At 38.3% G+C, this 17,312-nt stretch overlaps 1 protein-coding gene across 2 annotated transcripts in view; it reads right to left on the bottom strand.

Annotated features, from left to right (window-relative positions):
• Positions 1–17,312, bottom strand: part of LOC145992220 (potassium channel subfamily K member 18-like) — a 435,658-nt gene that overhangs the window by 90,084 nt on the left and 328,262 nt on the right. For both annotated transcript variants that reach the window (XM_083128547.1, XM_083128548.1), the window contains exon 2: positions 14,990–16,184. In XM_083128547.1, the coding sequence (XP_082984673.1) occupies positions 14,990–15,473 (484 nt within the window). In that variant the 5' untranslated portion in view covers positions 15,474–16,184. The remainder of the gene's footprint in view (positions 1–14,989; positions 16,185–17,312) is intronic.

The raw sequence follows: 17,312 nt of genomic DNA on the forward strand, positions 1-17,312 counted from the left end.
ATAGGGATATTAATATTTTATTTCTTCATAACAGTTCCTGTGTCTGTGTGGGATTTGTACAGAGCACAGCTCTGAGATAGGGACTAACAGTTAGGGTATAATTAATTCTTCACATCTATTGAGTGTCTAGATGTTATTTCATCCCTATGCCATGACAGTTTCAACTCTGTATTTGTATGGAATTTAAAACTTGTCTGAAAAGTGGCAATCAATGCCTATTGTTTCTATATAAACGTTTCAACGTATGTTGACTCACAACATACGTTTCAACATACGTTGAAACGTTTATATAGAAACAATAGGCATTGATTGCCACTTTTCAGACAAGTTTTAAAGTTCCATACAAATACAGAGTTGAAACTGTCATGGCATAGGGATGAAATAACATCTAGACACTCAATAGATGTGAAGAATTAATTATACCCTAACTGTTAGTCCCTATCTCAGAGCTGTGCTCTGTACAAATCCCACACAGACACAGGAACTGTTATGAAGAAATAAAATATTAATATCCCTATCTACACAGACACAGAGCTTTGCTAAGCATGAAACTGTTAAGAGAATTTTTAGATGTAAAGAATAAATTTCACAGAGCTGTTCATGGATATGGAGGTGAAGAATTGAATGAAATAATATTTATACCCATCTACTCTATCTCTAACAAAGCTATGTTGCTGTACAAATCCCACACAGACACAAAGCTGAGCATGGAACTGTTATGGAATTGTTAGATGAGATTTGTTTGTGAAGAATGAAATTTAAATCTATACTTAATATTCCTATATTTAACAGAGCTGTGCTGCCTCACACAGACACAGAGCTGAACATGGAACTGTTATGGAATTGTTAGATGAGATTTGTTTGTGAAGAATAAATAATTTTAAATTTATACTTAATATCCCTATCTCTAACAGTTTTGCTCTACATAGACACAGAGCTGAGCATGGAACTGTTATGCAATTGTGAAGAATTGAATATTCTGTCTCTAACAGAGCTGTGTTGTTTTGATGTTATTAGGTACAAATCCCCACACAGACACAGAGCTGAGCATGGAATTGTTAGATGAGATTTGTTTGTGAAGAATAAAATAATTTCTAGATGTTTCAATACTCAATATCCCTATCTCTAACAGAGCTGTGCTTGCCTCACACAGACACAGAGCTGTTATGAAGAAATAAATAAATAATATTTATACCTATTTGCTCTGTCTCTAACAGAGCAGCTGTGCTGTACTGATGTTATTAGGTACAAATCCTTGCACAGACACAGAGCTGAGCATGGAATTGTTAGATGAGATTTGTTTGTGAAGAATAATTTCTAGATGTTTCAATAATAATATAATTAAATCATCCTATCTCTAACAGAGCTGCTGTGCTGTACTGATGTTATTAGGTACAAATCTCCTCGCACAGACACAGAGCTGAGCATGGAATTGTTAGATGAGATTTGTTTGTGAAGAATAAGCCTTGTTGATATTTCCTCAAGACAGGAAATTTGTGACAATATTTGTATCACCGACAGGAATAATTATTACAAGATTACAGATCACAGAACATGTGGCAAATATTATTATAGTGATGGCCCATATGTTGCAGAGTATGTATATAGGGAAGTGTTTGTAACAGCAGAGCTTAAAAAATACAGAAACACATCCAAATTATATTTTATTAGGGCTTTTGCTGAGATTCAGATCCCACCCAGTAAGGTTTCAAAACAATGTGCATATCTCAAAGCCGGGAGGCACAGATCCTATGTGATTGCCAGATTTGTACCTACCTATACCGGGAACAGGCCTCAAACACAGACACAGGGCCATGCTGAGATTTTTTGCTATGCTCAATTATACAATTGGAAAAAATAAAATTTATTAACAGAGCTGTGCTTGCCTCACACAGACACAGAGCTGAGTATGGAACTGTTATGGAATTGTTAAATAAGATTTGTTTGTGAAGAATGAAATAATTTTTAAATTTATACTTAATATCCCTATCTGCTAGCTGAGCATGGAACTGTTATGGAATTGTGAAGAATTGAACTAGTTAGAATTGAACAATATTTTTATCACCGACAGGAATAATTATTACAAGATTACTTATAATCACAGAACATGTGGCAAATATTATTATAGTGATAGCCCAGTATGTATACAGGGAAGTGTTTGTAACAGCAGAGCTTGAAAGTTATCATATCTTATAGGGGGGTTTGTTCTGAATACAATTATATCCTATCAATTATGATCCCTGACACAGCTCCACTGTGATTAGGGCTTTTGCTGAGATTCAGATCCCACCTCAAAACAATATGCATAGTCCCTTTCTTCTCAAGCCGGGAGGCACAGATCCTATTTCAAATCTACCTATACCGGGAACAGGCCTCAAATCTCACACAGACACAGGGCCATGCTGAGATTTTTTTTTGGCAAAAAACACAATTTCATGCCACACATTGGGAGATGTGAAGAATTGGACAAGCTTTAAATCCCACACAAATAGAGAGTTGAAACTGTCATGGCATAGGGATGAAATAACATCTAGACACTCAATAGATAGGAGGAATTGTTATAGTTGTTAGATGTGAAGAATTAATTATACCCTAACTGTTAGTCCCTATCTCAGAGCTGTGCTCTGTACAAATCCCACACAGGAACTGTTATGAAACTACACAGACACAGAGCCTTGCTGAGCATGAAACTGTTATGGGAATTGTTAGATGTGAAGATCTATTATAAACACAGAGCTGTTATGGATATGGAGGTGAAGAATTGAATATTTATACCCATCTACTCTGTCTCTAATATTGCTGTACAAATCCCACACAGATACAAGCTGAGCATGGAACTGCTATGGAATTGTTAGAAGAGATTTGTTTGTGAAGAATAAAATAATTTTTAAATTTATATAATATCCCTATCTGCTCTACATAGACACAGAGCTGAGCATGGAACTGTTATGGAATTACACAGAGATGTTATGGATATGGGTGTGAAGAATTGAACTAACAGAGCTGTGTTGTTTTTGATGTTATTAGGCACAAATCCCCACACAAACAGAGCTGAGCATGGAACTGTTAGATGAGATTTATTTGTGAAGAATGAAATAATCTCTAACAGAGCTGTGCTTGCCTCACACAGACACAGAGCTGAGCATGGAACTGTTATGGAACTGTTAGATGAGATTTGTTTGTGAGCTGATCATGGAACTGTTATGGAATTACACAGAGATGTTATAGATATGGAGGTGAAGAATTGAATAAAATAATATTTATACCTAATAACAAAAATATTGAGTATCTTCATGGTAATCACCTATCCATAATTTGAATCCTGTTCTCAATAATTATATCACTGGTATCTTCACTCTAAGCTCAGCATTGTGCAGGGATTTGAAGCTTGTTCCCAATAATTATATCACCGCACAGTTTTGTTCATGGCATAGTTCTAAGTTTAGTATTTGAATCCTGTTCCAATAACAGCATCACTGCACAGCTCTGTCAGGTATAGGGATATTGAGTATAGATTTATGGAAACCACAGCTCTGTTAAAATTGTTCCCAATAACAGCATCACTGCACAGCTCTGTCAGGTATAGGGATATTATTTCATGGCAATCACCTATCCATAATAGTTCTAAGCTCAACAAGAATCTGTTTCTGTGTGGGATTTGAATCTTGTTCCCAATAACAGCATCACCGCTGTCAGGTATAGGGATATTGAGTATAGAAACCACAGTTCTGTATGCATTATTATTTATATAGATATTATTGTGTAATTGAATTTTGTACCTAATAACAGCAGACAATCACCTATTAAGCTCAGCAAGAATCTGTATCTGTGTAGGATTTGAATCCTGTTCCCAATAACAGCATTATTGCACAGGGATCTAGATATAATTTCATGGCAATCACTCCTATCCATAAATCTGTGTAGGATTTGAATCCTGTTCCCAATAACAACATCACTGCACAGCTCTGTTAGGTTTAGGGACTAGATATTCATCATCACAACATGCAGCAGAGCTGTTCAAGATTTAATTGTACTCAGAACAAACCTCTATACCAACAAATATTATAAACACATCACCTCTTGCTCAAATATATCATGCAGAAGCTGAGATAGACCCGCTTGTAGAATGGCTTCACTTTTATGAACTTCCAGACAGTTTGGATTCTGTTTCAAATTTCAGGAACCTGAATTGGGAGTTTTGTTTGCAACCCGTACAATATTATTTTTCCTACATTTGTAGACAATATATTGCACAGTCCCGAATTGTTGAAGCTCCAATTGCAGTATGTATGATATGGAATCGTGGAATCCATGCCATCGCTTGGAATTATGATTTTATGCGTGCCTTGTAATATTAATTGTATTAGAATAGGTGTGACAGAATCCAGGGACTTAACATGTTCCACAGCAATACTGTACTACAGAATCAATGCTGATCTTAGAAACAACATACTCAAACAATGGGCCTGTGTAAACATAATCTCCATAGAATGGATTATAATCTGGTGGAGGTTCCATCTACAAAAAAAATATTTTGTGTAAAAACTCTAATTATTTAAGTCCATCTTGTATTGAATAAGCCAGAATTGATATTGTTTTTAAGCAGGTACATAATCAACTCATTAAAATATAAACCAGAATTTACATCCAATTTTCCTGCCTCATCAAGTATGGAAATTGTTGTGTCATCAACAGGCCACCTGCTGTTTGTATAAATTCTATGATCATGAAAAAATTTGTAAAACCTAAATTTTTATAAACTTGAAGTACTTTTTGTAAAAAAAGCAACATATTTTCCCCAACAACAATGCAACAGGTATGCATCAATTCTATGCCAGTATGTATTGGATTCAAAATCATCATATTCAGAACCCAATTCTATGCTCACATACCCAAACCCAACATCACTGTCAAGTACCCATCTTGCCTCTGTTTCATTTTGCACTTTAAAAAAATCATACTCTGTTAGATTTTCAAATTTTTCCCTAAAACAATCCAACAGGTGGTCTGATTTTATATATCTTGCAATATTTCTTCTTTCAAAATATGTTTGCATGTTCAGGTATCTATATTTCCTGGAAGATATTATTCTGATTGTTTTTTAACGTTGAAACGTTTGGTAAATATTTACTGCTGTTGAGATAGCCCAGCCTAACATGTAATATTGTTTGCAGGTTGATTCAAGATGCAAAGATATTTCCAGATACATCAAATCCAAATCTCTTGTTCCTGAATTTAAATTGAGATTCTCAAAATTGTAAATGCTCCATGATGTTCACATAATTTGTGGAGAGCCTGTTTCTGGAGCACAGGATCCAGCTTCTGGTCTACAAAATTACAAAATATGGCCTTGCAATCTAAGTTATACAGGGGCAATCACACAAATATTTCCAATCAATTTTGTTTGGAAATGTTGATGACTGTGCAGAAGAATTATCTGTATGTTTATATGTGAAGTATTGCATGCTATATTCCATGCACACTGCTGAACCCAACTGATATTTTGTATGTATGTTTGCATGTATGTGGGTGGGTGTGTGTGGGTGTGTGTGGGTGGGTGTGGGTGTGTGTGGGTGGGTGTGGGTGGGTGTGGGTGTGTGTGGGTGTGTGTGGGTGTGTGTGGGTGGGTGTGGGTGTGTGTGGGTGGGTGTGGGTGGGTGTGGGTGGGTGTGGGTGGGTGGGTGTGGGTGGGTGTGGGTGTGGGTGTGGGTGGGTGTGGGTGGGTGTGGGTGGGTGTGGGTGTGTGTGGGTGTGGGTGGGTGTGGGTGTGTGTGGGTGGGTGTGGGTGGGTGTGGGTGGGTGTGGGTGTATGTGGGTGGGTGTGGGTGTCTTGGCGTAGTTTTAAGTGTGGTCAAAAAAAATATCAAGAGGGGCATATTTTTAACAAATTTATGGACAACAATCTCACAGAAGTGCCTTTTGTAAGTGTAGGCACTTCAATCTAAGAGGGCTCATACTTTCCCGGGAAATTCCCGAGGGCATTTTTACAAAAATCTTGGATTAGACAGAGTTCCACACTTGAGCAAAAAGCTCATATGCTCATGTTGAGCTTGTTTTAAGTGTAAACAAATCTGCCTGAGGGGGGTTCATACTTTCTCGTCCTGGTTATAGCATCAAAACCACTACTCTTGCAATTCCTGGACGGGAAAGAACTTGCAATTCCTGGACGGGAAAAAACTTGCAATTCCTGGACGGGAAAAACTTGCAATTCCTGGAGGGAAAAACTTGCAATTCCTCGACGGGAAAAACTTGCAATTTTTGAACGGGAAAATCTTGCAATTTTTGAACGGGAAAAACTTGCAATTTTTGAACGGGAAAACCTTGCAATTTTTGAACGGAAAACCTTGCAATTTTTGAACGGGAAAACTTGCAATTTTTTGATGGAAAAGTGTAATTTTTGGTACTTACTTTAATCTTTTGTACACAATTTATGTACAAAATGGAATAGGCTTTTAGAGAGAGTTTTTTGGGGAGGAGGAACCGAAACTTCTGATTACATCATTATGCGGGAGGGGGTGCGGAAGAGAACGTATCGAATTCACTCTTTCGAAGCGAAATTTTGGGCACAGTCCAGTTGTATCATTAAATTGTATTTATATGTTGGTTATTTTACGCAATTTTTCTGGTCACTTAGGTTAATCATGACAATGACAATGTGAGATGAGTAGAAGAAATTGAAGTAAAATTGAACATCATAGTAGGGTATGGGGCGGTACCCCAGTTCACAGCCAAACGAGTGCATGACAGAGTATCTGGCTCAAAGAGAGCTAAGTTGGCAACATTGCCGCGGAGGAAAGAGCCTCACGCAAACTGTTCCGCATACTCTTAAATAATGCGAGTTAATACCAGTCATGGTTAATGTGTTAATTACCATTACGTCTATACAGGAAGTGATTGTTGTAAGCTTTCTTCCAGAACATTTTACTACCCTATAGAATCAAGTTGTATGATTCGAAATACTTCATTTTTTGTCGGTAGATGTCAGGCAGTACATATTCTTCTTTAAATGCTTGATCCCAAACAGTCTCCAAATGTTTCTCGCTTTCCAAGCAATTTTTAATATCTCAAATAAAGAGAGCGCATGGACATGAAACATCCGATCCAACTGAAATAGATAATGAAAGCGTACTTGTATTCTTTAAGACCTTCTTTCAGGTTACAGATCAAGATAATTTATAATGTTGGGAGATTTATATTTGGTTTATAGTATAAACCATATGTTCTGTAGACATATCGCATTATAGCACATTCTCGTGTTGACGTAAAAATTGTTGGCGTCATTTTGGATAATTGGATAATTATATTTCACTACCAAAAGCATGCTAGAAGTAGCCAGCTTTAAAACGCTCTATTGATAAACACGTTTCCGTAACTTGACAGTTTCTTACTATATTAATTTTTTCAATCCATACGTTAATAATTCTTAAAATATAGAAGCATGATGTGATATGTCGAGACTTCTTCTATGGTAAAATAATGGTCAGCTTCTAGATATTCAGTACAATTTTTCACCATTATCATATTTATCTGGCTTTTTAGTAGGAGTGTAGAAATGGGTTAAGGGTACTCAACCCCCATGGACCCTTCCTAGCTACGCCACGGGTGAATTCATATTTTTGTACTACAAATACAAGGGGTTTTGTGCATTATTATTACATAAAAATCGTGCGTTTTTATTCAGAAGCATCCCTGTGTTTAATTTCAAACATCGCAGCATTGCCCAACAGTACTGCATGTTGTTTATGCCAAGTTCTTCTTAAGAACTTACAGGGAATTGAAAACGCGTGCATCTGACGCGAAGTTAGATAACCCGCCATACAAGGACGCAACGCTGGGTTGCAGAACCGCGAAGGATAACAAACGGCCCGCAGCGAGAAAATGAAGGGCCAAGAGTGATCGGGGCGATTCCCGTGACGTACGAGCGAGGGGTCCCGAGCCACCCCATCCCCAGCCGTCTCGGGGAAAACGTGTCGTAATGGAAATTTAAAGTTGTGCCGTCCCCGATGTGGGGAGGTTAGGCAAAAGTTGACGACCGTGGCGCCACTGCGGGAGATGAGAGAACCGCCCGCAACAAAAGCTAAAATGGAGGAAGGGGGGTTTGCATGTAATGTCAGAACAATGACAAAACGCCGTCCGTCAAAATGAAGAGCGAGGGGACGTTCTTCTTTCTGGTACAAAATGGAGGGGTTAACAAAGGACCTACTTTGTAGAATTTTCGGTGCTCACGGAAATGAGGAGGGGTATAGTTCTTCCACGAGCATAATAGAATGAGGGACAGAAATGAGCGAAGAATTTTTCAGCGCTTGTTAGTACAGATACGGTCTAACGTCATTTCAACGTAAGTACCTTCGAGTTTAACACAGAGATTTTGCAGGAACGAAATTTTAAATGTTCTTAAGTACAAGTAAAAATATACTGAGTGACATCTATCTATATTAAAAATTTGTGCGATTTAATAGTATATATACATACTGTGATATACTGGTCCTTCCTCATCGTCGTGTTCGGCTTAAAGGGGATAGAAAACGGTGTAAATAAGGGGGGGTGAACCTACAACAATTAAACCAGGGCTGTAGGAATATGGCGAGGCAAGACTGTGGCACACAATACACACCTATTGTCATTGCTTAGAGCTGCAAATTAAATAGTGCATTTCAGAGCCAGAAAATGTCTTCACCAATCTTGCTCAAATGCAATACTAGACAACTCCAAGTTGATTAGTTGCTTGCCGATCTCCATGGTGGAGTGGTTAGCACAGTGCGCTCCGACGCCATGAGTTTCGGGTTCAAATCCTTGCCTGGGAATGGGTGTTGTTCGCGAGTGTCCCTTCATCAATTTCATCGTATAATCACTCATCTTCATCGTCGCGATTAATCAAATGTGGCAGAAACGCGGCGCTAAATATAAAAAAATCATGTGAAATCAACTAAAATAACTGGTCCCGGGTTCCATACCCGTTGGAGGCACTTAGTGGTTCGGATTCCACTTTCAACCGTAGAACCAGTCTCGATTAACCTTACTGTGCATAAAGTGGACTTTATACACCAAATCAATCAATGAATCAACTCAAATAACTAAAGTGTAAATCACCAACCCTGAGACCTTCTGTAAACAAACCGTCTCACCGATTCGATGTATCACTGAACACGGAGACCTTCCCGCACGCATAGAACTCGCCATGTTGAAAGTGGCACTACTTCCTTGCTGTTCACATGATTATTTTTAGAAAATAACCAATGTTATAAAATATCATTATGTACATAAATCCCTAAGCTTATTGAAAGTTACAATGCATATTCCTACAAAATGTTCACACTTATCTTGCCTTGCCATGTCATCAAGTTATTTTACGAAGTGCACTATATTGGCGGAACAAAAAATGTTATTGGGATGCTTGTCAAAGTTTCCAACCGCAATAAATTTACGAACTTTCTTTGTCTTGTTTTGATCATCATCATCAATATCTTTATTGGACTCACAGCATTGCGTATGGCTGTTTATGCCCATTATATATTTTATTTACATAAGATACAATTTACATAAAATCTACAAACAAATTTCAAATACACTCCTATCTATATCAAACCTTAGAAATATATATTACCATGTTATATAATTTTGTCTAAAAAATGCAAGTAAAATATATTCAATTCGCATGCAAGAAGAAAGCCAAATTTATGGGAAATGATTACCGGTGCAAAGAGTTAACCATAAAGGTGAAGCAATAAGTACAAATGAAAGAGCATTGGGTTTAAAGTGAGACGTCATTTTCGGCAGCGTATCCCATACTACAAATTGGCCGTTGTTTTACCTTACATAATGAATCGCGTAAGAACACTGGGTTTTCGTGTGGATTATTTTACTTCTATGAGTTTGCAATGCTTTCTGCATGCACATGGTTTTGTTTACAGAAGGTCTCAGGGTTGGTGATTTGAACTTAAGTTGCATGGGAAAAATTCAGATGAGAAGCTCTAACTTTAGGCCACATTTGTGACTTCCCTCCTCTAATCCACCCCCCTAATCTCTCATTATCAAATTATATACAAAGTGATGCTTGAAAATTGTTTCCATATCTCATAAAATACAGCAGAGTTATAGATTTGACTTAAAAATCTCGAGCACACCAACACATCCGCCATCTTTGAAGCACGTTGACCGATTTCATTCAAATGCAACACTAAACAAAATGCTCCCCTTGTAATGGTAACGACTCTGTACTCTTCTCGAATAACAAAAGACGATCAGAATTTGCAAGCACTGTGTATTGGTCTTTGTTTTTCATACCTCAGCAAAAACAAGTTCGATTACAACTAACGTCACGATGACAAATAAAGTCCAGCTTCTCTTGTGTTTTCTTCCTTCCTTTTCCCTTAACCTAAATCTTCTTTTACACTCGAGTTTCCTTGTTTCTATCCCTCTCTCGGCCCCCTCACGTCTCGTTACTGCAAGAAAGTGAACCTGGGCGCTCACAGACTATAAAACTAGGCCCGCAGGAAGAATTAGTATGGCGGAGCGAGTCTGTGGCATACTCCAGGGACATCTATTGTCATTGTTCTGAAGTTCGACTAGACAGGAAATGCCATTCGTTACCTTAAATTGCGAAACTACATTTTGTGGCTCCTAAAGAATGAAATTAAGAGAAAAAGGGGCGACAGGAAAGAGAGAGAGAGAAAGAGAAGAGGAAAAATAAAGACAAGATACAGCCATCTTGGAATTCCAGTCGAGCAGATATGGAACAACACGTGAGCGGTAGGTGTTCAAGAATGAAAAGAAACTGGTGTGAGAAGGAGCTGGTAGAAAGAATTCTGGCTTTATTGCGTGACTGGAATTTCTTTCGTTCCGGAAAGAGACCCAGAGTTGTGGAAAATGCAGCGTAACAGGCTCAATATATATCTATCAGCTTCTTACGGTACTAAACAGCCAATACAAAAAGGGGTATCCGATTGTGCGAGCGCTGTATCTCAGGAACTACATCAGCTTGTCTCTTAAAATTTTGCTGAACTGAAGAGAACTTGTTTGCAACATAAATAATATCTACTATGAGTATCAGTGTCGTTCTTTTAGCAAGTGTGATGCGTAAAAACATACAACTTGGTACACTGAACTTATATGAACCAATTATATCCTAAAATTTGTGTTTCTTTTCTCTCTAAAGATACACTCTAGTCCAGGCTTGAGGGGTGTAAGGGACAATACATCTAAATGTCAACTTCCCTCCCTGGACTGCAATTTACAGACTAACGAGCATAGGTGTGCGGAGGGTAATTTATTTGGGGTGCGTTAGGTGAGTTTCAAATGCCTATCTGGGCAATGAATGCACATACCGTTACAAACAACGCATCTGGGTATTAATTTATAAAATTAAAACAAAAGTTTGGGGTCTTGTGCTTCCCAATCATGCGGGAACTTCCTCCCTAAGAGCAATTTTACTCACTGGTTTGTAGTGACGATCTGCAATAACCTAAAATGGCAGTGGATTTAGCGAGAACAATGCGGCAACACTGGAAGTGATGAATCTCTTGTCCGAATTGCGTGAGCGCCGACAGCGCCGCTGTGCGGAGCGATTGAGAAACTCCCCCTCAGTGAACACAAAGACATCCCGTCGCCCAACCCCTCCGGCGATGGAATGAGCTTTTTCAGTAGCTCCTGACACCCAGAGATTTTTCATGCGATAGTCATTTGTCGAATCATCCCCGCGAGAGTACAGATGGAGCTGGTGTAGTGTCCGGGACGTCCAGAATGATGAAGCTCTCGGGTAGGTGGCTAAACGTCGTGCTTCCCCAACAAAAGGGATAACAAAGGCTGTCCCGAAAGTTCGCCTAAGGGTCAATTGTTGTCCAAAGCGTATTAACGATACGGCTCTTTATTACTAGGCGCTCGTATCTTGAAAAGGAACAATGCAAAATAACAAAGATAATCTAGAATCCACATAATAGGCTAGAACTAGGCTGGATAGAATGGTAAACTAGTCCGTTCTCTAAGTGTACTAAAGTATAGTTAGAAAATTGATAAATTACTCTTTCCAGTCTAGCATTTGCCAATCTGGGGGAGAATAGAACAAGGTTAATATTCCTTGTCTGCTCAAGCAGGAGAGTAGGCGAAGGGATGCAGTGTGCCCTCCTGCAATAGCTGGTAGCTGCAGTTTTGTTCCCCCCACCTTTTCCACAGTTCTCGTTGGCTCGTTCCAGTGATTCCCTGGACAGAGTATATCTTAAATCGATGGCATCCAGCATAATGAGTTCTGCTCAATAGGGTTTGATGTTTGTTACTTTTGTCTAAACGCGAAGATGGGGATGAGTGATATGATGAAATTAATGAAAAGACACTCACATGGAACGCTCAGGCCAGGATTCGAACTCAGGACCCCTGGTGTCGTGTCGTAGCGGGCTTTGTAAAGTTCTCTGTCAAGGAGGTGGCTCCTCCTCAATAAGAAGAAGGAATGTCTCAAGGACAGAGTTGTATACAAGGAGTAATTATTTTAAAGAAAGTATTCTTAAAGGTTTATCATTATACTAACCACTACGCCACGAAGACCTATCAAAAATTGTAGGCGTTCAAGCATCGTGATGAGTCCTCACCTTGCACCGGAACCAGCGTTCCAACCCACTTAAATTAACAAAACATAATGGACTTCACAGGAAATTGAAGAAGAATTCTTACTAAACGTCTGACTTATGATGCCCAACAAAGAGAAGGTCACGTTTAATGTTACAACTTCATTAAAATCAAAAGAGTTTAATTGCTTATTAAAAGGATGAAAAAGACGGTTCACGTGAAAGGGATGGAAACAAAAAACAAAAATGTATATTATATACAGTCCTGTCTTTGAGCATCCTCCAGGGGATGTGTCATCAAAGAATACAAATCAAAAGATTTATCAATTATCTTGCATCAAGAGAAAAAAAATTCGAAGTCTGAGTTACAGGTTAAAAGTACGGTTTGACTTCATCCTTGGGTTCTGGGCCAGTTGATTTGAATGAGAGGCAGTTCTTGAGATATAAGGGGGACCTTAATAGTGTCACTCCTCAAAGGTTACCCCTTTTTACCGAATGAAAAATAAACAGATGGATTATGTTTTAATAGCATGAGCTACTGGGGTTGACTGCACGAAGCTTCCAAAATACAGTGAATGTAGATGAAATGAATACCTGATTCTGTAAAGGTTGCAAGGCAGTTAAGGAATCATTAAAGAAAGCAACAAACAACATACTATAGTAATATTAATGATTGATAAGTGGTCAAATTGAATGAAAAGTCTTCGGAATATTATTAGGATGGATTTCACAGCGGAGTGATTACCGAAACAGTACCCACATAAATATTTGGAGGCTAGGTACGATAATAAAATATAATCTATACCTCCTTGGAGACGAATGAAGTTGATGGAAGTAAGCCGTTATGATGAACGTTACTAGATTTTCCATCGCTTTTCACACACAGAGCGAGTCTTAAGTCCTTGTTGAAAGTTAACGGTGTGTACTAACGATATGAATGCCAGTTCCATAACAATCAGCGTCTTCGTGTTGTCCATGAAAACTTTTGATGCAAGCAAATGTACGAATCGAAATAATCAAAATTTGTAAACTGGCTAAGAAGGAACTGTGTGCTGAAAGATGAACTGGATAGAATGGTTAATGGAGAAGGGATGACAAAGAAGGTCTGACATATGATATTAAATTAAGTCGAAGTGCAAGATCAGACAGCAAAAAGGTAGATATTTATTTATGGTCTTAGTGTTGTTCTCAGGGGAACTCGAAAAATGTGAAACGTGACACATGGACTTGATCTCATAATTCCAATAAGTATATTGTTCATTCTGTTTTCTGGAATTTCCTGGCTAGGAGTGAAGATACAGGAATGCACATCTCTAGATATTAGCGCAATTTTTCGGAGATAAATATAAACGGTTTTCTGTTGATATTAATATTGCTGGTGTACAACTCTTCTCTAGTTCAGTGAGAGGAATGGAGGAGGAGAGACGCTTGATATACTTAGTAATGGCACAAAAGCAGCTTTGTTTCTTGAAAGGCCCTGACTACATAAACAAATAACTGTGATAACCGCTGTTCCAGTGAATAGGCTCATCGTTTCTGTTGTAATAAACTTGATCGCACATCAACCGATCATTAATTTAGCTTAAGTTCAATACCTGTGCACTTCTCTGAAGTCTAGCTGCTAAGTTACTATTATTTTAGTGCAGTTACACTGCCAACAAATTAGCGACTTACCACCCCCTTCTTCCATCCACATTTCTACTCAGGTATACACTTTATTTCAAACTCTAACCTGCGAACTGTAGTTCAAAATATGTATTAAAATTGTAGCGGATTTTCGTAGTTAACATCTCAAAGCGTTTTGTCGACTGAATGTCGAACATCAACATAGGGGTTATAATTTGTGGTCTGACACACTCAAACGCGTTGACAGATATCGCTGAAATGTAATTCCAGTCACTATAGATATCTAAATATTAATAATTTTTCAGCTCGAAATACATCAATTTTCTGGGTTCACAAAACCATATACTTGCTCTCCTTGGATGAAACTCCTCCTAGGCTTCATCTTAGACTGGAATTTCAAAGGTTTTATTGCCAAGTTGTAACCCAGGCGATTCCTTCATTCACATAGGTTTCGGAAGTGATGAATACAGTGCACACATACTTTTAGAAACGTTGAAATATGAGCAAAATTTGGATATTTTTGTAATCCATATTCGCGTTCTACACCTTGAGATTGATGTAAAGCATGGTTGGGAGTCAGGTTCTACGATAAGAAACTTAGCAATAATGACTTTTTTGCAATAGATTCTCCCTTGGAGTATTTACTAAAAATGGGGTGTCTCTCTGTAAAGTAAATTCAAGACTAGTAAATTGAACATACAAGAAAGTTACAATTGCAGAGTTCACCTTCGACAACTCTTGAGCAAATTAAACCACTAAACACGCACACTATATAGCAAGAGTTAATACTAAAATATTTCTAAACTTACCTATAGTCGTTAGAACCGTTAGAGAGTAGAGGAAGGCCCTGGCGAAATTCCATTCATACGGCGGAATAGGTTCCTCCTTTGTAGCTAGCTCCTCCGTCAACCGTTCCACTAAAAAATCCTGAAACTTTGCAATTTCTTCGGCGGCTAATCGGGTCCAGTTTTCCCTGTACAATATATTGAGGCTCACTGTAATGTCCCATATGTTTTCCACTGTGTTCTTCCTGGGTTCGTCTGTTATCCTACTCAACCACGTGATATTGAGTCTCTTAGGAGGCGGTGGCGTAGGCTGGTGCCTGGAGGCGTTGCCTTCGATGGCGAGGAACAGAAAGGACCCCAGAACTGTGTACCCAATGAGCAAGGCACAGACACCAAGATTACTGCAGAGACCGCGGGTGAACCCTTTACAACAGGTCGAACATTTTGTCCTGGGGCGCTTATGGTACTGCTCGTACCTGTACCCCCTTGCGGTATTGTTCTTCTCCATAACTTATGAGCACATCTGAATCAAAATTCGGAAGATAGATCTTAACATTGCTTGTTCACATCTTACAGCCACGTATTCAGCGATTATCACAAGACGTTTGCAGCGTGTGAAACCCTTTCTTCCTCCTGAGTATTTCCATGGCTAGTCTGTTTGAGCTATGATTGACTTCTTCTTAACAGAAGTTTCAATTAGGCGTAGATACGGCAAGAGGACGAAATGAAGTGGATTTCACTTCCATATTCTGTTGATCACTCAATACCACTACAGAAGAACTAATGCAGCGTTAAGAAAACACTGTCGAAGAGATGCTCTATACACTGCTTCGAGAACCTTCTGATGAGAAAATGACAGGTGCAACACTGAAGAAAATGCTTTGACGAATCACAATACGAACATGTTCTTTGTTGTTAAGAAACTAACAAGTGTGGAACAACAACGTGTGCTGGAGAGTAACCAAGGACGTTGATCACTTTCGAACCGTTCGCATCTTACACATGATACCACGCACATTACGCACTGAACCAATTATCTTTTATGAATCTGTATCTTCCATGTTTTCATTTAGGCAAAAACACGCAAGAGGCTTACGTCGAACGTCAAGCAAACCAAATGAGCAGCATTAAAAGATGGAAGCGTGCCAGTAGAGTGATGTTCTCAAGTCGAACATTCATGGTTTTCGGCGAGGTTCAGATGAACATTGTGTAGCCCCATCTGTGAAATAAAAAAAACCCAGCGAATTAGTGAAAAATCTAAACAAATTATAACATCGAGTAATCATTAAAAAACACAGTTCATAGCCAAATGAAGTAAAACATAGCTCATTTCACAAGTGCTTCTATTCATGATGTCCTCGAAAATGTGGGTGCATAATGGGGGGATAACAGGTTACGTTTCACAAAAAAGTATTGAATTATAGCTACTTGTGAATGGTGTCATTATATAACTGCTGGAAGAGAGACTTTTAGAATTAAAGTAATTAGAATTTGATATGTCACGTGCACGCGCATGCATGTACTAACGTAAAACAATGTGTACAAATTGTTAATCACGTATACTAAAAAAACACACTGCTGTTCATAGGGTATGGTCAATTAATTAAATTTTAATGGAAATTGAAAAGCAATCACTCGCACATGGGAATATAGAGTTAGCGTATTTTTTTGCACATTAACTGATTGCAATTTAATAATATCATATTAATTATCGAACTCGTTTCATCCAGTAATATGCAGCTAGCAGATTAAAAGCAACTGAATGCACAGTGTGACAAACCTGTGGAATATATACATTTACTCATAGTCTACAAAGAACGTACATGATTTAAAATATCAGAGAGGTATTTACTCAGAAATAGCTTTTATCAGAAATAAGTAGATACAAATTTGAAATATTTCTAAATCAAGTAAGGCGCTACAACGGCAGGGGTCCCGGGTTAGAATCCTGGCCTAGGCATGGATGTTTGTGAGAGTGTATTCATCAATTTCATCATATCATCATTCATCTCCATCTTCGCAAATTAGCCGAAAGTGGCAGAAAAAACGAAGTCAAATAAAGGAAATGAAACAAATGAATCCAGAACTAAATCAAGTATCCTTTTGTGTAATATTTGTCTTTTGTAACAGAAGAAATACAAACTTCGATTAATATTTACAATCATTATTATTACTATTACTGGAATGTCCAAAGAGCACTCTTTGGACATTCTTATTCAGCTTTTAAGGAATTATATTGCTTCCGTAACATACTCTGCTCTTATACAGGGGTGAAACTTTCAGGCATGATGGAGAAGGGCACATGTATCAATTTGAGATAAGGGACCCTGGTCCGGAAATTACTTAG

This window comes from Lepisma saccharinum, chromosome 9 (genome assembly GCF_977018435.1).
Source record: "Lepisma saccharinum chromosome 9, izLepSacc3.1, whole genome shotgun sequence".
Classification (NCBI taxonomy): Eukaryota; Metazoa; Arthropoda; class Insecta; order Zygentoma; family Lepismatidae; genus Lepisma; species Lepisma saccharinum.